The sequence below is a fragment of the Equus quagga genome, chromosome 2 (genome assembly GCF_021613505.1).
Source record: "Equus quagga isolate Etosha38 chromosome 2, UCLA_HA_Equagga_1.0, whole genome shotgun sequence".
Classification (NCBI taxonomy): domain Eukaryota; kingdom Metazoa; phylum Chordata; class Mammalia; order Perissodactyla; family Equidae; genus Equus; species Equus quagga.
The window spans coordinates 169303940-169329136 of record NC_060268.1 but is presented as its reverse complement, the minus strand read 5'-3'; the positions used below and the strand labels follow the sequence as shown (position 1 = coordinate 169329136).

The 25197-nt window shown below is 48.1% G+C and overlaps 1 protein-coding gene across 3 annotated transcripts in view; it reads left to right on the top strand.

The window, feature by feature from the left end:
• Positions 1-771: 771 nt before the first annotated feature.
• The window catches only part of GFRA1 (GDNF family receptor alpha 1), a 211836-nt gene continuing 187410 nt past the window's right edge, over positions 772-25197 (top strand). The window contains exons 1-4 of one of the 3 annotated variants that reach the window (XM_046654232.1): positions 772-949; positions 1904-2197; positions 3034-3327; positions 4534-4617. In XM_046654232.1, coding sequence (XP_046510188.1) covers positions 2158-2197; positions 3034-3327; positions 4534-4617 — 418 coding nt within the window. In that variant the 5' untranslated portion in view covers positions 772-949; positions 1904-2157. Of the gene's footprint in view, positions 950-1470; positions 1610-1903; positions 2198-3033; positions 3328-4533; positions 4618-25197 lie in introns of those variants that run through there. The other 2 variants (XM_046654234.1, XM_046654233.1) reach the window with 2 other exon arrangements.

The window sequence follows — 25197 nt, the reverse complement described above, 5'->3', positions numbered from 1 at the left end:
CTCTCTGGACCTAGCGTTGACTTGAGCGTCCCGGGCGCCCCCCGGCGTTCAGGGAAGGAATCGTGCGTTTGGGGCGGGGTATGGGGGTCTGCAGCACTGCTGAGAACGAGTGGTCCCAGAGACTGGGGTGAAGGGCTGTGTATGTGTTGGACTTTTAAATTTATTATTATTTTTAAATGTACTCTTGAACCAGCCAAGATGGAGGTCAGCTTATAAATTTTCCAAAGCCTGGTCTGATGCGGTTTAAAAGGCGTGGGCCGGGGGTTCCGCTTTTGTCTCCTTGTTCAAGCTTGAGGAGAGAGGTAGAGACTGCCTGTGCATGTCTGAGTGTGAGTGTGAGTGTGCGCGCGTCGGCGTGGATGAGTGGGTGGGCGCATCCCTCGATCGCGGCTCCGAAGGACTGGGTTTGAATGTGTCTTTAACGCGCCAAGTCTTGAGTCACATCAGCGAGTGACGTGGGGAAAAACTTTGTGTTTGGAAGAAGGGTCTGGTTCGATTGCCCTACAACAGAAGAAAGAAAGAGCTCTTGTTGCATTGTGCCCTTTTGTGTCTCTGACTGTGTGTGTTTGAGAGAGAGAGAGTCAGTGTGAGTCTGGCAGCGCTCGCGGCCGGCTGCATAGCGCTGCGTGTCCTGTGCGCGCGTGCGGGGTCCAGCCCCAGGCCCCACCGCCGGCTAGTGTGTTCATCTGCAGGGTCCGCGCCGGGGAGCATCGGGGAGGCAGGGGGAGGCTGGCGGTGTGTTGCGGGGTGGCGGGAGCCGGAGCAAACCGAGGGTCCTCTGGCAAAGAAATCTGCTCTCCGAACCTGCTTATCCTTCGCGCAGCTCCCAGTAACCACTAACATCCCTAACGGGCATCAGAGCTGGGGGCTCTCTTTGGAAATCGTGCTGGCCCAGCTCGGTTCTCCCAGCTCGCGAAGATTACCGCATCTTTCTTCCTAGCGCAGAGAAGTGAGTCTGGGAAGGGAAAGAGGGGGCGGGGACACCCCCCCAACATAAACAAACAAACAAACAAACTGGCTTTTCGCTGCGGCTGGACACGGTCGATTGAGTCCAGGTTGGTGGGATTTGGAGAGTTTTCTCGTTCCGTCGGTTTGGGAACCTATTTCCGCTCTCCCACTCCCCGCTTCGCCTTTTGAAAACGCCCCTCAACTTTGGGGCCCAGGGGCGCGCGCGGCGCGGGGCTGCACCTGCCCTGGCGCTCTGGGGCTGCCGGCCAGCGCGCTCGTCCGGGGCTTTGGCATTGATGCGCCCGAGTCCTGAGCACTGGGCTAGCGCGTGTGCGTCGCGCACGCCAGGGAGGGAGCGGAGGACGCACGGCGGGTAGGGGCTCAGGAGCTGTGTTTCGGCCTCAGCCGGGACGCCGGTTCCCCCTCCCCGGCTGCCTCTGAAAGGAGACAGATCCGGGAGGAGGGGAGACGGCGACAGGGGGCAGCGATTGGTGGTTTGGGTGGGGAGGGCCGGCGGCTGGGAAATCGAGCTGGCGCGAGGAGGGGGCGGCGAACTTCCCGGGAGAAGGGGCTCTTTCCGCGCCAGGGCTGGCGAGAGAGCTGACGCCGCCGTGTGCTTCGACTCAGGGCAGCGGCCGTCTCCGCTCGCAGCGCTCGGAAAGTAACGTTATTTATTTATTTGCTCGCGTTCAGCCTCTTGGCTTGGACCCGATAGACACCCCCTTGGACTTTGGGAGTCTGCGTCCGACCTCTCCAGCCCCCACCCTGCCCGTGCGGGTGGCTCCCGGGAATACACGCACACGCACCTCCCGCACCGCCTCCCCGCGCCCCGACCCTGGTAGGGGTGGGCCCTCACCCGGGAGCTGGAAAGTCCCTCAAGGCGGGAACAAGGGTGGGGAGGGGGGGAGGATCCAGTGCTCTCGGCTCTCATTTCAAAGCGCGCTCTCCCTTCCAGGTTGGATCGGACCTGAACCCCTAAAAGCGGAACCGCCTCCCGCCCTCGCGCCAGCCGCCCGCCCGGAGCTGAGTCGCCCGCGGCGGTGGCGGCGGACAGAGCTGAGAGTTTCCTCCCGCACTGGATGGAGCTGAACTTTGGGCGGCCAGAGCAGCGCGGCAGTCCGGGGATCACTGCATGCTGAGCTCTCTTGGCGAGACCCAGCGGCGGCTCGGGAATTTTTGGGGGGCGGGGACCAGCTGCGCGCCGGCACCATGTTCCTGGTGACCCTGTACTTCGCGCTACCGCTCCTGGGTAAGTCGAGGCGGCCGCTAGCTTTCTTAACACGCTAAGTCTTTCCGAGGGGTACTCACTGCAGCCCCCTCAAAATTGCGGCACGGGTGCTCTGGGTGTGGGAGGGTGAAGTTTCATTTTGGGGAAGGGGATCGTGAATCGTCAGCACCCCGGGCCTGGGAGGCGGTGGCGGCGCGGCACTTGCCCGCAGCTTTTCGTGGTTGTTTTTTATCTTCTGTGGTTTTTAATGGCCTAGCCTGGCAGGGATTTAAGGGGTCCGAGCTCTCCAGCCCCGGGCGCGGCGCCCCTTGCCAGTCCCGGGGAGCTCGCGGAGGCGCGGCGGGCAGGTGGGGTGTGGGCGAGCACTGGGCTGGGAGAGCAAACTTCGAAGGGAAAACTTTTCCCCGAATAGCGTTTCGGCGCTCCCCGCCGGGCCGGCTGCGGACAGGGCGCCCGCGCCCCGCCTGCTGTCCTCTTCCGAAAGCCCGCGGGCTTCAGCCGGGCCCGGCGGAGCGAGTGGCTGGAGCTGGGGGCGGCGGGAGGGCAGCCCTGGAGGCCAGGCAGCCTTTTGCGCACGGCTGCCCCGGGCGGCGGGGCCGGTGCGCGCAGTGGGCAGCGCAGACTCCGGGGCAAACCGCGAACGGCCCCTCAAGCCTCGCGGGCCTGGGGGTTGGGGTGTGGGGGAGACCGAGGCCGCAGGAGGTCCCCGGGCGGGAAAATGGACCCCCGGGCGTAGAGGGGCGGGCCAGCTCGCTGCGCGGCGCGCCTCTGAAGCCAGGTCAAGCACGCGCTCTCCCCCGGGCAGGGGCAGCGGGCGCTGCCCAACATTACTCACGCTCCCTCCCCTCCACCCGCAGACGTGCTCCTGGCGGCCGAGGTGAGCGGGGGGGACCGCCTGGATTGCGTGAAAGCCAGCGATCAGTGCCTGAAGGAGCAGAGCTGCAGCACCAAGTACCGCACGCTGAGGCAGTGCGTGGCGGGCAAGGAGACTAACTTCAGCCTGACATCCGGCCTGGAGGCCAAGGACGAGTGCCGCAGCGCCATGGAGGCCCTCAAGCAGAAGTCGCTCTACAACTGCCGCTGCAAGCGCGGTATGAAGAAGGAGAAGAACTGCCTGCGCATCTACTGGAGCATGTACCAGAGCCTGCAGGGTACGCGCGGACCGTCCTCGCCCCCCGTCCCCCCCAACCAAGCAGGCGGGCCCCTCAGCCCCCGGTCACGCTGACCTCATCCTCTACTCGCTTCTCCCCAGCTGCAGAATGAGGACCTTTCATTGGCCCCCAGGGACAGCGGCAGCTGGTGTTTGCTGCTTCCCGAGCAGCATTGCCAGGGCCTGGTTGTTGGAAAACCCATGAGGGTGTGGGGGACACCCCCGGGACCCCGCTGAGCTCTCTGAAACCTGGTCAGAGCACCGGAGTAGGAACCCATTAAAGGCCACGCGAGGACCCTGCAACTTCTCTCCAAGGAGAGCTGGCTTCAGAGAATAATAATACAAAGAATTGCCCTGCATCTTGGCTGCAGTTTTCCCCCTTTCTTCTTCCCTTCTGTCCATTCTGACATGAGATAAAGAATTAAGTATAAAAGGTCCGGTAGAATCCGTTCTGTCTTTACCCCTTTCAAACCCCATCAAAGACAGATGTGGGAAAAACCATTTGTCGTTTTAGATTAGCTGAGGCTTGAAGCAGCTGGTATGGTTCAACCTTGGTTAACAGAGAAATGGCTCAACTATAAAGGTCCACTTGTCACAACCATCCGTTCCAATGGGAATTCTTTGGTCCTTGTGTGCCAGAGGTGGCTCGTGTTTGTAAATCTAACACAAACATCCAGTGCATTCATTTTCCACTGAGACTCACACCAATAATTTGTAATAGCAGATTTGACCTCTCAGCTGCCATTTTCTCCAGAACCTATTAATGAAAACCTGTTTCAGAGGCTGACTGTTTAACAGCCTGGGTACTTGCTTTCTGACCCAATGCCATGTTTTGAGAGCAAAGAAATGGGAGCCTCTTTTGGGTCACCTTTCTTTCATTGGCTCCTGGAGGCAAGCTGGGCTTGTGACGTCACTGGGTTCTTCCTCTCTGATTTCATTCCTTTGCAAAGAGTGGGAGAGTTTTCTGGCAAGATCGGGCTGGGTCGCTCTCCAATGTTTTCATGGCACTCTGGGGAGAGCAAGGACAACAAAGGCAGAGGGAATGAAAAGAAATAACCATAGCCAAATAGATGCATTTGAAATCTTTGAAAGTTTCAGCATCTTTTTGTTACACAAGCATAACATAGTTAGAATTCAGTCAGTAACAAAAACTGCGTGAAATATGTCTGTTTTCCACATCTGAACCCAATCTTTCTGTTGTTTTTAGGAAATGATCTGCTTGAAGATTCCCCATACGAACCAGTTAACAGCAGATTGTCTGATATATTCCGGGTGGTCCCATTCATACCAGGTAAGCAGATTTATACTTCCACTCTGCTGCCTTTGCCGGCTTGAAGTCTGTTGGCTTGCATTCTCTTTGGCTCTCAAATAGTGTATAAGTAGATAGTTGAATGGCGCAGTGTTTCTGGGAAATTAGAAATAGGATGATGATAATGAAGAGGCAAAATGCCTAGAGATGATTGTATGACTTGAAAGTAATTCTAAGTGAAGTAATGTGCTACGGTGGTTTGAAAGAGGGTGGAGGGAGTGACTCGGTTGGATTTTTTTTCACATTAAAATATGATTGGCCAACTCTTGCAAAGGGAGGGCCACTTCTGTCTGTAGGTGGCAATCGTATTCTCTTTTTGCTGCTACATACCTTATACAGTGCCTCCCTGGAAATGGGATCTGTTCAAATGATGCCACTTACTTAACGAGACGTTTGAAGATAATCTTGGATTGTTGAAGAATTTTGGTTGGACTCACTTGTCTGCCTGTGATTTAAAGGATTCAGCTCTACCATTTGTGAATACTTCTTTTGTTTCTAAATTTTCTTGAGCAAGTATGCGCGTATATAGGAGAATGTATTGCTGTCCCAATGGCCCTTCAAAAAGTATTCTCACTTCCCATGGTTGGTTTGGTCTCTCTCTGGAATTCTACATTTGGTTTAGAAGTGAACTTAGTTTTAGAATTAAGTTTTTCATAACATCTGCATTCAGAAACCCCATAAATAATGAGCAAAGCAGGAATTTCTCTTAATGACATACAGATTCCAGACTGGTGTTGTCTTTATTTGTTTACAGTTAAGACATTTTCTCAAGTGTATACGGCCATTACAGATTATATGTTTCTCAGTGGTTAAACATGGTGGTTAATGTTGAATTTGATTCTGTGGGATAACGGTTTGTTACTGGTGAGAGTGTTCTGGCTTTCTACATGTTTTCCTTCAGAAAGCGGTAGAACCAGGAGAGTATATAACTACTGATGTTGTGTGTGGGTGTATTATATATACATTCATTCATTCACAAATATCCACTGAGCACCTACTAAGTTCTAGCTATTGGGATTTTGCAAGTCGGCCAGACAAATGTTGTCCCTACCTTCATGAATCTTAGTGGCAGCCAGCAACTGACGTTTATGAAGCTCTTTTTATGTGCCAGGCACTGTATCAAGAGCTTTCCATCATTAACTTATGTAATCATCATCAAGTGCTTCTTCAGTATTATTATTTCCATTTAGAGATGAGGTGATCGAGGCAGTGTGAAGTTAGGAAACCAGCCCAAGATCACAAAGCTCCTAATTGGCGGAATCAGAATTTAAACCCAGATTTGTTCTATTCCAAGCTTTTGTAACGCCTTCCCCTTGCTACCCAGAGTGTGGTCCTCAGACCAGCAGCATGGACTCACTTGGGAGTTAGAAGTACAGAATCTCAGGCTCCGTTGCAGACCTCCTGAATCAGAATTTTCAGTTTAAGATCCCTGGGCAGGGGGCTTCACATACACATGAAGCTGGAGAGGCACTCCTCTGCGTTATTCTGTCTTTTGGTTCAGAAGAAAAGTATGGATTTTGTGTGTTGTGTGTGTGTGTGTTTGTTTCTGTTTTAGGATAAGATATTAGGGGGTGTGTATATGTGCACACACACACACATATATATCAAAAGCATTCATACGTTATTCTGAATAATGCTGATAATTACTACTCCAGATCCCTACTAATGCTCTCTGTTCCCTTGGTCAGGACTGGACAGTGGCTGAAACAGTGGAGGAGAGATGCGCAGACAAATTATGTGACCCTCTAGGCCCTCATGGGAGCAGGGCTGGAGGAACTAGGATGGGGTGCGGCACATGGGGTACCAGAAGTGAACCTGGCCTTCCCAGTGCTTTGGGGGGCAGCACCTCTTGCCTGCAGCCTGCCTCATGGAAGGGTTACTCCTTCGTCTTTGTACCGATGCCTGGAAGGATATGAACCTCCCCGTGGACAGTGAGAGTGAGGAAGCAGGCAAGGAAGAAGCTTCATTTGGGTTTTAATTTCAGAACTGCTATGAGCTGTGGGACTTTAACAGACTCATTTTCCCTCTCTGGGTGTCTCTTTTCTTAATATAATGAGGCCACTGGAGTACACAATCTTCAGTCCTAACAGCCCAGGATTCTGAGGGAAGATTGAGGTCACCTCCAGAATCCCTCCACTGTGCTCTTGCATTGCAATTTCAGTTCTTGCTTTCATGCTACACTTCAAGTGGCTTGGTCATCCTCGGATACCACTGGTTTTCTGAATTTCTTTTAGGAGTATTAGAAATTCTTCTGCATGAACAAAGTCTCACTCACTTACTTTTTGAATCCCTCTCTCAGCCAGGTTTCTTTTCATAGCAAATATGATCCTGAGTTTGTGAGACCAGTCCTGCTGAGAACCAAAAAGTCATAATGAATTAATCAGAGCCAGGAAGGCCTTGTCTTGAGCTTCACTTTATATCTCAAGGGCATTTGAATTTAGGTTCCAGCACTAATGAGCTTTGACCTCTGACAGTGATTGTGTTCCTTAAGTGGGTATAAGAAAGCCAAATGGAGCCTTGAGAGGTTTTAAGTCTTTGAATAATGCATATTATCCAGTTTGACATTTGTAGAATGAAGAAGGACAGAGAAACAAGATGATAAACGTTGCTTTTCATGGTTTGAATTTGAGTTTCTAGAACATCTCTTCTGTCTTGAAAATCTCTCAGAAGAAACCAGGACAACAGGGCCTGTGCCTTTTACAGATATGGTAGCAATCAGTTTCCATATTTGGATTTCTCTGCCCAATGTGAAGGGAATGTTTATCTACATACATTAAGTGTGAGCTGAATCCTCTCACTGAGCAAGACATGTTTGACGTTCTTGCGTTTCCATTTTCTTTGGACTCCTCAAGCCCACAGCCATCTTTGCCATTGTTTACTTATGACCAGTGAAAAGGTCTTATTGAGGTATTATCTCTTGCCTGGTGGGAAAAAGGAAGGGAACAAAAATAAGGTAGAACCTAAAAACTGTCCTGTGTGTTCTGAAGCGGGAGCTGCAGAAGGGAAATGAAGCAGGCTAGTCAGGCGAGAATTACGGTGGGAGCGTGGAGGGACTATTCTTGTGGAAACTTGATAGCGGAAGCGTTTGGCCTCGAAGGTGCTTTTAAGGGCTCGAGAGGAGGTGCCTTTCCTGTGGGTTGATGCCGGTGTGGTTTTTAGGGGTCTTGAACATCAAGAATCAGGCTGTGAGTGGGAGTACACAAAGGAAAAAGCTAGCCCGTGCAAGAGGATGTCGAGGAGAAAACACACAAAAGTGTCTTGTGAGCCAAGAGGGCAGAGCTGTGTGGGGGCGCCGGAGGCCCAGAGGACCAGCCAGCACGTGGCATTTCACATCTGCATCTCTCTGTCCTGTAACCTCCGTTCCTCCCTCGCCTTTTCTTCTTCATAAAAGTTCAAGAAGCAGCAAGAAGTAAATAGTGATTTGGAAGGAAGATGAACCTGTTGGCGATGTTTTTGGACTCTCTAGAGGGGGAGAACAAAGCAGAAATTTTGAAAATACAGTGGGTGCCAAGAAAAGCCTGAGGATGGGGGATCAGAGGGAGGATGTAAGAACCTCTGTAGCAGCGAGAGAAAAAGAGGGCTCCAAGGTTTAGAAGTATTGATTGGGAGGTTGGATTTTGTAGAGAAGGGTCAAGTGATGCCAGGCCTTCCTCGAATATAGTCAAAGTTGGTGGTATTGCAAACAAGAATCAAGCGGATAGATGGTGGGGAAAGAGTGGTGTTAGGATTTGAACATGCTAAATCGGATGTGCTGAAGGACCAAGTTCTAGCTCTGGCTCTGTCATCATTTCCTGCTAAGTCCCAGGAATTGCTTAGACCTTCCCGGGAAGCCTTAGGATCTTGAGATTGGTTCCCAAGTAGTAATTGGAAATGGTTTGCTCCAGGATGCCCCTCAAAAAAGGGGATGGCCCCTTTTTCTGAATGATGCTGTGAATAACTAGCCATGTCTAGCATTTCTGTTTTAATGTACCTTCATATTTATGGCACTGTTTAAAAAAGCTTTCCTAAAAATTTTACGTGTTGAAGGAGAGCCTTCTAAGGTCATCTGCTGTCTTGTCAAATTGTGATGAGAGAAGGGCTTGTAAATACCAGCTGCTAGGGTTGTATGGTCCTTTCCTTTGCAGTCAGCTGTCTAAAACAGCTCTCTAATCACGTTGTCCCAGAATTTGAGAACGCCGGTTAGTTCCTTGCTACCTTTTCTGGCATATGGTAAACTCCTTAGCATATGGTAAACTCCTTAGCAGGCCCTGCCCTCCTTCTCTAAGCCTCCTCCCCATTACTTCCTCTCCACTCAAACTCCCTGAGCAATCCATTCCCCAGATGTTTCATATACCTTCACCTCCTTGCGCCTTTGCACATGGCTTTGCCTCTGTTTGGGAAGTTTCTATTAGTTCTTCAAGACGAAGATCAGACTGCATCTCTGAGGGCCATGCTGGAAATCCCCCAGCCAGGCACTTCCACTCAGAACTCTCAGGCTGCATTCTGCTCTTGCCTTTATGATAGCTGTTAATCACAGCATATCGAGAGGACTTATTTATGTGTCTGCCTTTCCCACTGCAAAGTCAGAGACTCGCTTGTTGTGCTGGGTGTCTGCTCAGCATGGAGCATCCTTCCTGGTCCTGAGTAGGCGTCCCGTTAACCATGGGGGTTGAATATCAGAGAAGAAGGACCTTACAGACTTAGTCTAACCCTCTGCTTTTACAGCATTGAAGCTCAGAGAGGGGAAGTGGTTTGGCCGGGGCCACACTGCTTGAGGGTGGCTTCCAGGACCTTTGCCAGAACATGGCGCTGCCTTAGGAAAGGCCAGCGTCGGCTTCTTTCTGTTCTCTATACCCTCTGGACAAACTTCATCCATTCCTAAGACCTCAGCTACCACTTACACCAGTGCCTCAGAGCCTTGCCTCCCACTCCAGCCACTCCTGAGCTCTAAACCAGTGTTTCCAGCTGAATGCTGGACAACTCCATCTGGATGTATCTCAGTTATTTAAAACTTGGAGCATTCAAAATGGATCTCATCCTCTCTCCCCTTTTCTCCTTACACCCTTCTCTTCTGGAGTCTCCTGTCCCACATGATGGCATGATCTGCTTAAGTGATAAGCTTCGAGGTCATCTCTACCCCCTCTGCCACCCTCACTCCTTTGGCTGGATCCATCATCAAGTCTTGCTGAAGTTACATTCCATCTTTTGTGCTGCTCTCCTCTCTTCATTCCCTTCGTATTCTCATCTTATCTCTCACTTGAACTTTGCATTGGCCTTCTTACTGGCCTGCCTGTGTCTAGTTTCTCCCAATCCAACGTGGCCTCCTCATTGCCAAGTCTTACCTTAGCACCTTGGTGGCTTACAGAAACCATCTGGCTTCAGTCTTCATCCACAGATTCTTCTACTAATAGCTTTTCTGTCTCGCCCCAGTTGCCCTGTGTCCAGATAAGCTGGGTTGACTAAGTGCTGTCCCACCAGTGCTCTGGGCAGCTTTGTGCCTACACATCTTTGTACGTGCTGGTGCTGGAGAAAGAACTCATGCTCTGGAGTTCCACCGACCTGGGTGCATCCTCGCTCTGCCTCTCACTTTGTCTTGGGCAGGTCATTTGAGTTCACTGTTCCTCAGGCTCCTTAGATGTAAAATGAGATGATGACAATGCCTACCTTATAGGTTCCTGCGAATTAAAGATGCTATATTTAAAGTACCTAGCATAGTGCCCGGAACATACTTGGTCCTCAATAAATCTCAGTCATTTTTAATGCTGTGCCAAGGTTCTGTTAGCTCTTGGCTTGCTCCTGACTCTAAGACTGCGACTCCTTGTAGCAGACCATATTCCCTGATCATGGAACAATGTTTGTACATCTTGAAAAGGATAGCAATCCGGAGACTTCGGAAAGGCTCCTCATAAACTACCTTGGACAAGAAATGAAAAATCTATCCTCTGTCTAATGGGCCCTGGAGGAAAGTCTTGTCTCTTAATAACCTGGTTTGAGTCTTACCTCCCCTTTGGGGAAGGTCTCCCTTATTTCTGCTCCGAACCCCCTGTTCCTGTGGGGCCTGATCCGTATGCTCTTTGGCCGGAGGTGAGTTTGCTGCAGCTGGTGGTCACCCAGGTGGGAGCTCTTCCTGTGCTTAAGGATTCTTGTGATCAGCCTTCCCTTCTCAGCTTGACTGACTCCCATTCTTCTCACCTTTTCCCATAAATCTTCTTTCCAGTGTCCCTCGTCGCAGGAAGAATTACTGCTTCCCGAGAAGGGCATGCCTTAAAGTTGGGAGATGCTTCTGTCTCCACAGGCTGTGCTAAGTACACTTACATTTCACTTTCACACACCACTACTTTTGGTTTTTATTCTCTCCCTCTCTGGCCCCTCCGCAATCCATTTTCTTTTTTTTTTTTTGTAGAACAATAAGGAATTCCAAACAGGTAAAGAAGGAAAATGAATTTAAATCACCCATAGTCTCAGCTCCCAATTATAACTACTGTAAACGTGTTGATATGAGACTTCAGATTTTTTCCCTACATATATGAATCTGCGTATATATGTGTGTATGTTGTGTGTGTGTGTATATATATCTTTTTTTTTTGAAAAATGGAGTCATAGTCTACACATACTTTTTTTATTACCCTCCTGATGACCTGAGGAATCTGTGTCTTTTTGTGTCACTGACCACTTCCTAAAGGCAAATTTTATTATTTAGATTAACTGTCAACCTCAAGAAGTTTCATGAATAAACCAGCAGGTCATTCCAGTATCTAGATACTTATGGCAAAGGCCTGAATGTTCCAGTGAAGGCTGTGAAGGTAGAAGACAGTCAAATATTTTGCATAGAGTCACTGTAGGTGCTGTTACCAGAAGAGGGGAGATAAAACATCAGTGAGTGACAGGTAATTGGGTGAACTGAAGATTGTTACAAGGTGCGCAATTATTTATAGCCAATGTGTCTGTCCTCATTCCTTCTCCTTAGTCCTCTGAAGTATTTCTTTCTGCCGTCTCTTAATTTTTCTGCTGTCTTAGCTTGTTCTTTCCAAAGGATGTCCTGTTTTTGTTCTTCAGGATACAGTACTGAATTCTCAAGAGAAGGTATCACATCCAGATTGTTTGGTCCAAAGAGTACTGGTCCAGGAGTCAGGAGAATGGTGTTCTGCTTCCAGCTTTACTCCTAACTTGCCGAGTGACCTTGGGCAAGTGCTTCCCCTTCCTGAGAGCGATCTAGTCCTTTTGTAAAATGAGGGCAGGGGTCTAGGGTGATCTGTAACATATTTTCCTTCCTTCTCGAAGGGCTTGCCTGTTGAATCGTGTATTATTTTGAGACTTAACTGTTTTGCTTTCTAGAGTTTTCTTCTTACCAAAGAAACTTGTGAACTTGCCATATATATTTTTCATATTAATAACATTTATAAAGCATGATTTATTCAATATACACCTTACTTTGAACCAGAATGTATTTAAAGCACCTCATTTGAGTACATGGAAGAAGATAAAACAAAATAAGAACTAAGTGTAGAAAATAGGGACGGGGAGAAAATGAAGCCAGGAGGGAGTTCAGTAGACAAAAGGCATATCATAAGATTATATTTAAACAAATTAACAACAAATTTAAACAAATTATTGGAAGTGCTATGTTTGTTTTACAGGGGCATAAATAAAATCAGTGGACTGTCGATGCAGTCAGACTTTTAGAGGTCGTTCTAGTCCAATCCCCTTATTTTACTGATAAGAAACTGAGAGTTCCATAAATTTCTAGGACAGTAGAGCATAAATTGTGTAGGACAGTGATGACAAGTAAAATTAGGTGTGTGTTTGTTTTTAAATTGATATTGGAAACTCTCCCCATCCTGGCATTTCCCCGCCCTGTTTAAATTGTCCTTCACCTGGCCGGGTCTGTGCCCGTTAGCATGCCACGCTTTGTTTTTACGCAGTCAGGGTGAGAACCACAGCTTCGGATAATGGGGGAGTTGTCCATTGTTTCGGGATTGTTGCGAAACAAGGGTTGATTAATAGGTGTCTGTTTGGCAACAGGAACCAGTGGCCGGAAGGTTAATTTTCGTATCTTTTGGCCCCATCAGAGTTGTCTGCAGGGGAAACTGAGAAATCGTTTGTTACTTTAAGCCCTCTCAGTCCTCGGATTAAAAAAAAAAATTCATCTTTCATCTGGAATTTTTTGTTAAAGAAGGTAACCACTTCCCGTAATTTAGAGACTCAACTAGCTGGGTCAGTGATGGAAACGAATGGGTGATTTGCATAAGGGGCTAATTTATTATGTCCCCTGGGCATTTCTTTCATCTCTCTTTCCATTCTAATTAATGTTCTAAGAGGGTCTATCACCATATCAGAAATTAGGGGTGAAAGCAGCCATTGTTAACCTTTATTCTTCTGATTTTTTGTCTTCTGTGATCTTTTAACCATTTTCTTTTCATATCCAGGGATTTGCATAGATAAGGCTGGGAGTGTATGGAGAGGAGATTGTAGGGGTGTGCTCTTTGTTGATCTTTGTTCAAACAGTAGGTTGTTGTAAAAATAAAAATGACTCAGGATAGCTCTCCAACCGCGGAGGGATTCGCAAAGCATGCGGAAGGGTACGACCGGGGTGCAGAATTGCTTCTAAATTCGAGCCCTCTGAAGCATCCATCTAAACTGCATACACACACACAGACCTAGATATATTTGTGTGTCTGCCTGCTCACGTGTGTCTATTTATAGTGTGTGTGTGTGGACGTCTATATCATTAAAAATTTTGGCCCCAAAAACGTCTTCCTTGACATGTGTTTCAATTGGTTCTGGCTGTGACAAAGGCAGCTGTGTGTGAGAGAGTGTGACACAGCTGAGGAAAGGCACGAGAACAAGCAATTTCTTCGGAAATCAATTGCAATTTACTCCTACTAAATTGGCCCAAGGTCCGCCCCGTCGAAGCATTAGCATATGACAGACTTTTAATCATTTGGTCAAATGGCCTATTTTTGACCAACCACAGTTCCCTCTGGGACTCTGCCCATCAGTCCCAGAACTCTGTAATCTCTAAAGCTGCACTCTTTTTAAAGGGATGGTGAGTGTGGGGAGAGGAGTACCTCTGGGGGACCTTTGCTGAGTGCCCTGCATGGCACAGCCTGTTCATGGGCGTTATTTCCTTTTGGTCCCCCACCATCCTAAAAGCCAGGTGTTATCTCTGATTTCTGAGGAGGAAACCTGGGCTCAGAGAGATTAAGCAACTTTCCCAGGGCCACACAGCTGATAAGTAGAAGAGTTCAGATTCTCATCTTGTTCCCCATCTCCAAAGCCTGTGCTCTTTCTGCTGTTACGTGATGAAATTTTAAGCACAGACCTGAGTCCTTGATTAAGGAGAAGATATGTGGTCCCTTCTCTCCCTCAATTCCCAGTTTCTTCACCTCTGTCTTCCACCTTAAAACTGTTCAACAAAAGGCCTTCAAAGTTGAAATATAAGCCAATTTCTATTACTTTAATATTTATCCCTGCATTCTGTGGGTTCTTAATTGACAACCAAAATCCAGAACATGCACAGTATTAAAATCATTCCTGCGGAACTGCAGAAATATTAACTAAAGAAGCAATTTCTGGATTGTGTCTTTTTTCATTTCAGTGGGAGATGGAAGGCTTCTAAAGTAGAGCAGAGTGCCTAGGGCCATTTTTTGTCATGTTGTCATATAAATAGCATTACGCAGTGGTAAAGAAAGGAATGCATAGTTTAGTCCCACTTTACGGTGACCTAATATGCTATTCATTTGTCTTCGCCATGCTGGTACCACTTTCCTTTACGTCCCTCTGAAGGGTCTAAGAAGCACCATGCCGACAGTTATTTCTGTTGCCCTCTGCACATTATCGTTTTGTATACAGTTAATAATGTATGAAAATAAGTATTGACTGCATTCTCTGTAGGAATAGGCCAGCAGGTTTCTTAAAGCCCATGTTTATGAAATGTTTCATTGATCCCTGTTACTACGAGTTTCAAGTAAACTCTTGATGAAGAAGATACCAGAGGATCCGTGAATTCCGGAGTCTCCTTGAGGGAACCACTATATTCTTGTAAGCTTGGGAATGGCAGGAAGCACATGAATGGGAAAAGAAGTGGCCAGGCTGAAACTCTAAACATATTCCCAATGGGAAATGATTACCCTTTCCATGAGACCTCAAGAGAAATAAAAGCAATAATTACAACGGCTGTGAGAGGCAATGAGCTAGGTGTTTCACAGGTAATAACTTCCGTCAACCTTGTTTAATAATGGGTACTCTTAGCCCCATTTGATGGGTAAGGAAACTGAGGTTGAAGTAAAAAACTTGTCTGAGGACACACACCTGAGAACTGATAGAGCCACAGTCTCATCTGGGAAGTCTGGCTCCAGAACCAGTGCTGTAACAACCATTTGCAGGAGAGAGAGTCTGGGAGGGTTATGTGCCCAAACTGCATGAAGGAGTATTAGGCATTTCAAACTGAGGGATATATATGTGAGTGTGTAAATAATATATATTTTATATAATACATGTAGTTACTTATTTATTTATTTTTTTGGTGAGGAAGATTGGCCCTGAGCTAACATCAGTTGCCAATCTTCTTCTTTTTGTTTGAGGAAGATTGTCGCTGAGCTAACATCTGTGCCAATCTTGCTCTACCTCGTATGTGGGATGCCCCCATAACATGGCTTGATGAATGGTGTGCAGGTCTGTACCTGGGATCTGAATCCGTGAACCTCGGCCACTGAAGCAGAGTGCTCGAACCTAACCACTATACCACCATGCCGGCCCCATGTGTTTATTTATTTTTGAATGAACAGAAGAATTGGTCAGTTTCTGTAATCTTTGTCAGTGTTCAGTATTTCAGTGTGATGGAATGATGTTTTGTCAAATCCATTCATCAGATATTTACTGAGAACTTATTATGAGCCTAGTGTGACGCCTGAGTGATTCAGAGGTAAATAGGACCCTGCCATTGCCTTCTAAGAATTCTCTTTTTTGGGGGAATAGGTATAAACAAAACAAATTATGATGCAAAGTGGTAAGTGAATGAGTACAACTCTGTACAAGGCTCAGATATAGCCCCAACGAGGGAGTAACTGACTAGATGGAGTTGTGGGTCAGAGAAGGCTTGCTGAAGGTGACTTTGAGCTGAGTTTTGAGGAATGGATAGGAGTGTTGTAGATAGAGATGGTTGGGGAGGGCGTTCCGGGCAAAGGCGACAGCATGGGCAAAGGCATGGAGTGTCCAGGGTGCTAGTAATGAGCCACTTGCTACGGCTGGAGCACCAGGTACAAGCCGTGGTGGAAGGAGAGCTGGGCAGAGAGGCAGACTGGCCATACTCGGGGGTTTGGCCTTTGTCTCAGCAGAACTGGGGAAGGAGGATGGCTAATTCACCTCAGCACTGCTGGAACTTTCAGGTTGAATCATACGAAATTGCCGTTGTTGTAGGTCAACATGGTAGAAAAGCAGAAATTTCATATAGTTCAACTTAATATGGTTTCGTGTCGTAAAAGCCTACCCAGGGCTCTGGATGCTCCTAGACTAGAGAATGACATAGGCCTGCTGTGGGTGAGGGCATCACAGAGGTCACCCTTTGGGGAAGTGAAAAATGAGGCCAGGAGCATCGTGCTATTTGCCTCAGCTCCTGGTGGACACAGAGCAACTGTAGGTCAAGTTCAAGCTCCTCTCTCACAGCTTTGCCTTTTCCTTGTGGGGGAAAAGGTACACAAGGCTCCAGAATGCAAAGACCACGTGCACACAGCTCCCCATTTAGGTGCCAACAGTGGGCAGAGGAGCAGGAGTCAGTGGGGCTGCCTGGGCCTCATAGGGTGGTCCTGGGAAGGTGGGTGGGACACATATAGAACAGATGACAGCAGAGCAGACAGATGCCAGCAGGAGTGAGTGCAAGAAGCAGAGTGGTCTGGAGCCACGTCGTGAAAGGTCTTAATGCTTGTGGTAGGAGAGAGGTGTTCCTGAAAATTTTTCAGTGGGGCCCCTTGGGCACTGAGTGACCTGCCTGGTGAAAGAAGGCCTCCACGGATGGGCAGTGGGTATGTGGACAGTCTTGGACCCCTGAGAGGACTGGCTCCCCACCTGCCTTTCTGCACCAGTCCAGTCCCCACCCAGCGCTGCCCTCTGTCTCAGGCTCGGGATGGGCTTCTCCTTTTTCACTTGGGGCCGGTGGCTCAGGCATGGGCGTTTGGATCCCCAGACCAGCACTGTCCTGCGGCTGGGAGGGCTGGCCCTGCCCAGCCTCTCTGTGGACCTTTGGAATCCTGACAGGGAGCACTTATTTGGAGGACTCGACATATGGGCTTGTTTTTTCATTTGTTTTCTATATGCTGTTTTATTTTCCTGGTTCTCCGGTCCTCTGTCTCGCTTGGCTGTTTTCTGTGCCAAATTCTCAACTGGCTTCAGAACATTTCGCAAGAGTGTGTCTGAATGAAAACTCAAAGATTCTAAATGCAGGGAGTTGTCTTAATTGAAAGAGATGCCCGCTAACCCCAGGGCGCGCCGGCGAGGGAAGGACCAGGAGGGAGGGCTCGTGGGATGGCAGCCAGTAATTACCGCAGCTCACAGAGCTGGTTCCTGAGAAGTTACTGAATCTCTCCTGTGTCCTTTCTTGAGCCCAGGGTGTGTTTATGACATTGTCTTCATGGTATCCTGGGGGTGGGAGTGGGGAGAGGTGGTATTCGGCGGCAGCTGATCCCTGGGTAGGAATGCACCCAGAGCTGGGCAGCGCTTTCATACCTCAAGAACCACCAGGCCGACCATCTGCGTTCATTCCAGAGATTAAGGTGGGGCTAGGGAGGGGCAGGGGATGAGGTCCTCCTGATGATCCTAGGAAATTATGAAATGCAGAAGAGCATTGGGAAAGAGCAAAAGTCTTGGAGTTAAGCACACCCGGATTTGAGTCCCGCATTCCTGCCTTTACTGGCTGTGGGACCAGTTACTGACTGACTTAGTTACTTACTCCCTTCTCGGTCTTGATCTTAAATGGGCATAATCATAGTATCCAATTCATAAGATTATTGGAAGTAACACTTGGAAGGGACACTCAAAAGTGCTCAGTAAATGGTTAGTGAGTGACTGCCAGTCCCTTCCTTTTGTAGGCACCCTTCTACCTCCTCTCCCAACTTATTAGCACGAAACAGAAATAGTGGATTATTTGAGTGGATGTAGATCTCTTCTGCTCTGGGAAAAAAAAAAAAAACCCAGAATAGATACCAATAGTTATAACTGGAATGATGATCACCAATTCAATTCAGTCCAAAATGCTTTTTATCTACTAAAAAAATAGCTAATTACATTCTTTGAGAACTTTCTCTGTGCCTGGCATTGTGCTGGTTGCTGGGGAGATGGTGGAAAACCCAGAAAGAAAGTACAGACAGAGTGAAGTGCCATGGAGGGAGGGGGGAGGAGAAGGAGAGAGGAAGGGAAGCAGGATGCAGGAAAGAATGCTCTGGAAGGAGGTGGCAGAGACTGGGGTACAGGGATGTGGGGAGTGAATTCCGGGTGAGCCAGGGCACGTTGGTGGGAGAGGAAAGAGTGTTCACCCAGCATGGAAAATTAATATTGGATATGCTCGCCCTGTGTTGAGCGGATATGAGAGAGCTGAAAACCTAGTGTTTTTTTTTCCTGATTATTCTCAAGACTGTTTAAAAAATGTAATGTTTGCAAACAAAGTGGAAACAGTCGAAGCATTGTTTTCTATTAGCAGGATAAGGTTCACTGGCTATGGGTATTTTTTCATTCTTGTCTTCCAAATTGTAATTTTAAAAGATGAAGCATTTCATATTCAAGAATTTCCTTTGTCTGAAATAAATTATTCATTTCTACCCAGTTTCAGAAACAATGAACATAATACTTAATGCATCACAATTAAGCGGGTGTAGCTTCATATAAAATTATGTTCCGTGCATTTTGGTGGCAAACAGAACAGTGTATCCTATATCTTGTCGACATTTGTTCCTCATAAGCAAAACATAAAGAAGTAGAGACTCAGAAATGCGTTTTCTTTCCTCTCCTGGTGGAGGAGGGGGAACTTCAGACCCAAGCGGCCTTGTTTTTGACATTCCACAGCTGTTGGTGGCTATGTCACTGCAGAGAAAGTGAAGTTACTGCTACTATATTGTGCATGGGGTCAGGTGAGGGTCAGAATTCTTGAGCACCACCATTCATCTCAGTCCCTTTGTCTGGGTTTGAGATCCCCTAGAATCCTGTCTTAGAAGGGCTGCGCCTGGAAATGACTTCCTTTTGGGTTTGGCGGCAGCTGCTTTGTGAATGCTGGCTGGTTGGTTGTGTGTATACCTTTCCCAAGCCTCTGGCTCTTGGAAAACTCTTCTTGTGACAAGGTTCCTCCTCAGAAAATTGTCATTGCCAGCAAGGGTCGAGATTTTCATGGAAAGCCTCTTTAGGCTTGAAGGTTTAGCTGTGATGGTTCCCGGGAACTCAAGTCCCAGCCCTGAGGTCAGAGTCAAAGCTGGCTGTGATTGCCGGAGAGCAACTGTGAAAACATTAATTGTGAAATGCCTGCTGTGTGCCCAGCAGGAGGATATGAGATGCCTTCGTAGGTTATTTCATGTAATCCTCATAAAAGCCCTGAATGCTGGCCCAAAGTTGGGCTGGAGGGCATTGTTCACATTTTATATAAGAGGAAACCAAAACCCAGAGAAGGTGAGTGATGTGCCTTAGGACACACAGCTAGTTGGTGGAAGATCCTGAATCTGGGCCATGGGTGTCCAGCTCCAAAAGGCGTAGCTCCTGGCATGCTATTCTGCTTGTTGCCTTTTTAATCGTTAGGTCAAGAACAAAAGCAACTAAATGCAAGATGGATTCGCAGCTACCTCTGGCCTAAACAATATTTTGTATTTGAACAGTAAAAAAGAAAATAATTTATAATTTTAGGGAGGCTTAGAAAGAAGACCCTGGACTTGGCCAGAAGTTTTCCCAGATGCTTCCCTGCCCTTGACCCTGGTATAGTTCGTTGAGTGCCTGCCCTGGCTGGCTGGACTGCCTGTAGCCCTCCAGAGATGTGGGTGCTCCTCTGGTCTCTGCTTCGACCTGTGTGCCAATGCGTCACCTTTGGAGCTTCTGCCGAGTCCTCTACTCTGACCTATGTTTCCTATGTGGGGTTCAGAGGACCCCTGGCAGCTCTGCACTCTCAGTTTGAGGGGCTCTCTTTTAGAATATATCCATCCGGCTGCCTCCTGGATAGTTCCACCAAGTTATCCTGGCCACAACTCAAGCATGTTCCATTTTGAACTTGCCTTCTCTCTTCAACATGGGGGATGAGGAAGAGGCATATTAGAATCTTAGGGAAGTGTTTTTCTGTTTTGGGGGAAGCAGGACTGTAGTGGAAAGAATGTGGATTTGGAGTCAGACCTGGGTTTGCATCCTGACTTCAACAGTTCATAACTTAGGCAAGTTATTCAGCTTCTTTAAGCCTCAGTTTCCTGATTTGTCAAATGTGGGTAATATCTACTCTGCAGGGGCATTGTGAGGATTGGCTCTGAGTTGGGAGACACTGTGTTTAAGTGTATAACACACTGTCTAGAGGCCTCAAAATGATCGAAGTTCTAGTTTAAAAACAAGAACTTACTCGTTGGCCTCAAGACATTTCCCTGCACGGTGGTCCATGTGCTCATCCTTCTAGCTTCTCTCAGACTTCATGGCTGCTTCTGCAGACCTCTGCATGCATTTGTAGTTGCCATCTTGAGATGCACAATCACTGATCGCCTGGTTCAGCTATAAAACAGAGCGGCCACATCACGCACTATGCACCAGCTGTATACCTCCCTTGTTATAACCTGCAGGCCTGCCTTATGGTTTCTTAATTTTCTCAGACATTCTCGCAGCCTGGCAGAGCTGATGCAGTAGCACACTGAACATAGGGTCAGTCACTGACTTTTTCCTTGAGAAAACTCTAAAATAGAAAAAAATTATACTCAGGGTTTTATATTTGGTAATTATAAAAAAAGGCCTGTTGTTGTTTTCCATTTCCTCTTGAGATGCCTTTTACAACAGGGATGACAAAACGGTGGCCTGCCTGGCCTGCTCACTCCTGCACCTTCCCCCTCGCTCCCTCAGCCTTCATCCGGGTCCCCCTCTCACCCACATACCTTCCCCCCATCAGAGTGACCCTGGGGTTTTTGCTCTAGAAGCCCAGCACCATCTCACCTTGCCCACTTTATGGATCTCCATGAGCTGAGTGTGCGATGCTGGCATTGGCAGATTTTCCTCCCCACCAGCTGCCAGGAGTACAGAAATTCTATTGACAGAGATGTTTAAAAGCCTAGAGGACTGGCACTGGGGACTTGAGAAATTCTTTGCATGTGTCAGACACTTGGATTTGAGTCTCTGAACGTCCTATTAAATAAGTTACTTTTCCTTTGCTAGACCCTTCTCTTCCTCTCTGGCAAAGCAGAATATGTGGGCCACAGTGGCTTTCACCAGCAGCGTCATACCTTTGGTGTGGTCATTGTCCCATGGGGGAGGTGTAGGATATTCTGATAGCTTTCCCCACCTCCACCCCAGATGTCCTGTCTTGGCTGAAAATTGTGCTACAACTGGATGATTTCTCCAGGGACTTTGCAGTTCTGACCCACCATGTGCTCTTTGTTGCTTTGTCAAGGATCTTAGGATGATTTCTTCCTTCAGTTCATCAATGGATATTTACCAAGCCAACCTTTTGTGGGCTGGACACTGTGGGGACATGGGCATGGACAGGACACATGAGGCCCCTGAATGCATGAAGCTCACGGTCTAGTGGAGGAAACATAATGAGTTGAAACAAACAAGTGGTTTTCAGTGACAGTAAGTACTCTGAAGAAGACAGACCGATGTGACAGCAAACAGAGGGGAGAGGGAAACCCCATTACACAGGGAAGTCAGGAGGTACTGCTGAGGAGGTGACTTTGCCCTGAGACCTCAATGACGAGGAAGAACTGGCCATTCTGAGCACCGGCTGAAGTGCACTGTTAGCAGAGTGCAAAGGCCCCCAGGTGGGCAGAAGGCTGGCACACTCTCAGTGAACAGGGATGCCAGTGTGGTTGGAGACTTGGGACCTTTTTGCCAGTGATGATCTCCTGTTGCTTCCCTGGGCAGGGGGCCAGCAATGGGAGCAAGGCCACCACCAGGGGTCAAGAGGAAGCTGTAGCCGGGGGTCATGGGGGCACTAGGAGGCTTCAGGGCCATGGCGCCTGCTTTTGGGGGGCTCATGTACCTTATACAAGAAAACATCTTTGGCTGCATTTCACCACTCTAGAATTCTGAGACGTGAGCAAAACAGCTGTCTGAATAGGAGACTTTGTGTTTGAGTGTGACCAGAGTGACCAACTTTGCCCTGTTGCACTTCCGATGTATGCTTCGAAAAGGAGATTCTTCAGTGACAGTTCTCTGTTAGGGCAGGCTTCATATTTTCCATTGATTTATTTCTTTTTTAAAAGACAAAGGAAAGTAATTATAGAACAAATTGGAGTTGAAGGAGTCTTTTATGATCCCCAAGTCCTGGCCCTTGGTTGATGGATGGATGACAGAACTGGAGACTAGAATGGTTAAGGGACTTGCCGGAAGACAGACTGGTCCTGGAGCTGCATCCTCCTGGAGCTGTGTCCCACACGCTTCCCCCTCTCCTCAGCTGGCATATGCAGTGTGTCCAATTAAGGCAGGCCTGGAAGATGAGGAGACTCGAAGGCGACAACTCTGTCCCTGCAGGCATCTGGACTATCCTCGCAAGAAGAATTCTTAAATAATCAAGTCCCTTCCCACTTCTCTGGCCTCGTCTTGTTTCATTTCCCCCGGAAGGATCATAGACTCTAAGCCACTCTGCCTTTTTCCTGCCCCTCAAACACATCAAGCTTGTTCAGTCCTGGAGCCTTTGCTCTTGCTTCCCGCATTGTCTGGAATGTTCTTCCATGTCATGTTTGCTTGGCTGGCTCCTCCTGGTCATTTTTAATCCAGAAGTCTTCCATAACCACTTACCTAAGTATTTTCCCCTCCTCCCTCATTCTTTATTACATCTCACTATTTCATTATCTCCAAGGGACTTACCGCTATCAAAATTATTTTGTTGATTTACTCGTTTGTCCATTTCTCTCACTAGAATGTTAAGTTGCATAAAAGCAAGGACCTCATCTTGCTTGTTCACTTCTCTGTCCCAAATCCTGGAAAACCACAGAGTAGGCACTTGGCAAATATTTGTTGATGAATGAGTGAATGATGAATGAACGAACATGCAGTGAGTGTGAGCTGGGTAGGCAAAAACAAATAATTAAGTGCTTATTTGACTAGAACTTAGGTGAAGTCGGACAGAAATGTACAAAACCGTGCTGGTGCTGTGAGGGATCTTACAGTCTTGTTAGGGAGCTGTAGCTGGTAGGATTCTTTCTCTCATGAATGATGGAAAACTCACCTCTAACAGTCTTGGATGATAAAGAGAATTTGTTAGATCTTGGAATTTATTCCATATCCAGGGGTAGGGCAGGTTTCCAGCACTGACACCGAGAACATGACTTCTTGACTTCCAGCTCTTGGATGTGCCCTTTATGTTGAGATGTCATCTTCAGGGTCAATAGAGCAAGATCTTCCAGCAGCTCCACACTCTTCCCTCATGGCCACAAAAGGGCCTCAGCCTTTCCGTCCATCTCAGCCTTGTACATGCCATCCCTGGCTAGGTACCTGGTGATACAATGGTGAACAAAGTCACAGTAACCCTGCCCTCATGGAGCTTCTGGTCTAGCAGGGGAGAGACACACAGATACATAGAAAATTCCAAGTGTCAAAAAGTGCTCTCAAGGAGAAGCAGGTGGTGTACATGGGGCCTGTAATGCAGGTTAGACTTGGACTGCGTGGGAACATCATCCAGGCAAAGAAAGGGAGAGACCATGTGGTGTGAGGAAGAAGGCCAGTGTGAGATGAGTCTGGAGGAGTCGGCTCAGGCTGGCTAGGACTCGGCAGGGGAGAGGCAGGGCTGTACACTGGGCCTGTGTGCCTAAACTGCGGAATGCACCGTGGCAGGGTCTGTGGGGCCTGCATGGTTTTCTCAGCTCATTGTCGTCATTGTCACATTTGAGAAGGACTAACTACACCCATCTGGGAAAAGGAGGCCCCAGAGCACAAGTGCTGGCATACTAGGGATTTAAGTCACTTGCTTTTCAGAGAAAACTCTAATCTCTTAGGCCAGGCCCTTCACCCTCGCAGCCTCACTGTCCTCAGCTGTGAACTGGGTCATATTCATACCTGCCCTGGGTACTTTACAAACTTGTTGAGTAGACTCGCATTACATGACACATGGCAGAATGCTTTGTGAACTCCACAGTTCAAAACCAAGTTGCTTTCGGGTTCTTCAATAGTCCTTCAAATGTGGGAAAAAATACGGATTCAAGACAGTTTGAAACAATGAGTCCTAGAACTTTGGGACCAGAAGGAGCTGAGGGAGCTTTTGGTTAAGCTGTGGAAGGTGAGGTGTGAATTGCTGAGGCTGTCCACTGGTTGGGGCTTTGAGGTCATCTCAAGGTCAGCTACCTCTCCTCCCCTGTGAGCAGCACATCCCCTCCGTGCCCTGTAAGGCTCCCGGGGAAGGAACAGCCGTCCTCTTCCCACCTGATTGGAGCAAGGCTGGCGTGTTGTACGTGAAGCTCAGGCCTAGAGACTGTAGGTGACTCACCCCCACCCTCACAGGGAGAGAAAGGCAGAGCCCAGCGCCCTCCCAGTCTCCAGCTCTGTGGCTGCTCCTCTGCTCTCCCTGTACCCTTGGCTGACCCAGGCCACATTCTGGAAGGAATACAAGACCACAGGTCTGTCTGATTCACCTGTGGAACACACAACTGGCTCCCCACTTTGCCTCATGTCTTTTAAAAGGAAACTATTATAGGTGAAGTTGAAGTTTCCGTAAAGCATCATTGAGTAATTGATAAATGCTACAGGTATTTTCTGAGTGCCTTTCTGGGCCCGGTGCTGTCCTGTATATTGAGGATACAGTGGGAACAAGCCAGAGAAAGGCCCTGCCCTCAAGGAGCCTACATTCTGTCTAGGGGGAGATAGACCATAAATAAACATATAAGGAAGACAAATCGAGGAGGGCAGGGATAGAGAGTAATAGGGGTGAGCATGTTTTAGGTAGAGGAAGCCCTCTCTGGTGACATATTTGACCAACAGTCACCATGAAACCTGGTAAAGAGTCTTTGAGGTTGAGGAACCAGCCTGTGCCCAGGCCCTGTGGTGGGAACAAGGTGACAAGTGAAAGTGCCATGTGCGGAGTGAGGGCGAGAGAGACAGCAAGGGGCCTGGTCACGTGATTGCAGGACCTTAGCAGCCACAATAAGCACTTTGGCTTTGTTGCAGGTGTGATAAGAGGCTCTTGGAGGGATTGGAAGGTTTAGAAGAGAATAATGTCATGATTTATTTATGTTTTAGAAAAATTTCTAGAATGTAGAGGGGTAAGAGGAGAAGCAGAAAGCCAGTTAGAAGACTGATGTAGCATCAACTCCAGAGCTGACGGGGGCTCACACTGGGTTAGCGATAAGAAGCAGTTAGAGTCAAGGAATGCACCCAACTCACTGATGGATTGGTAAAGGGGGTGAGAGATAACGAGAACTCAGGAATGACTTCTAG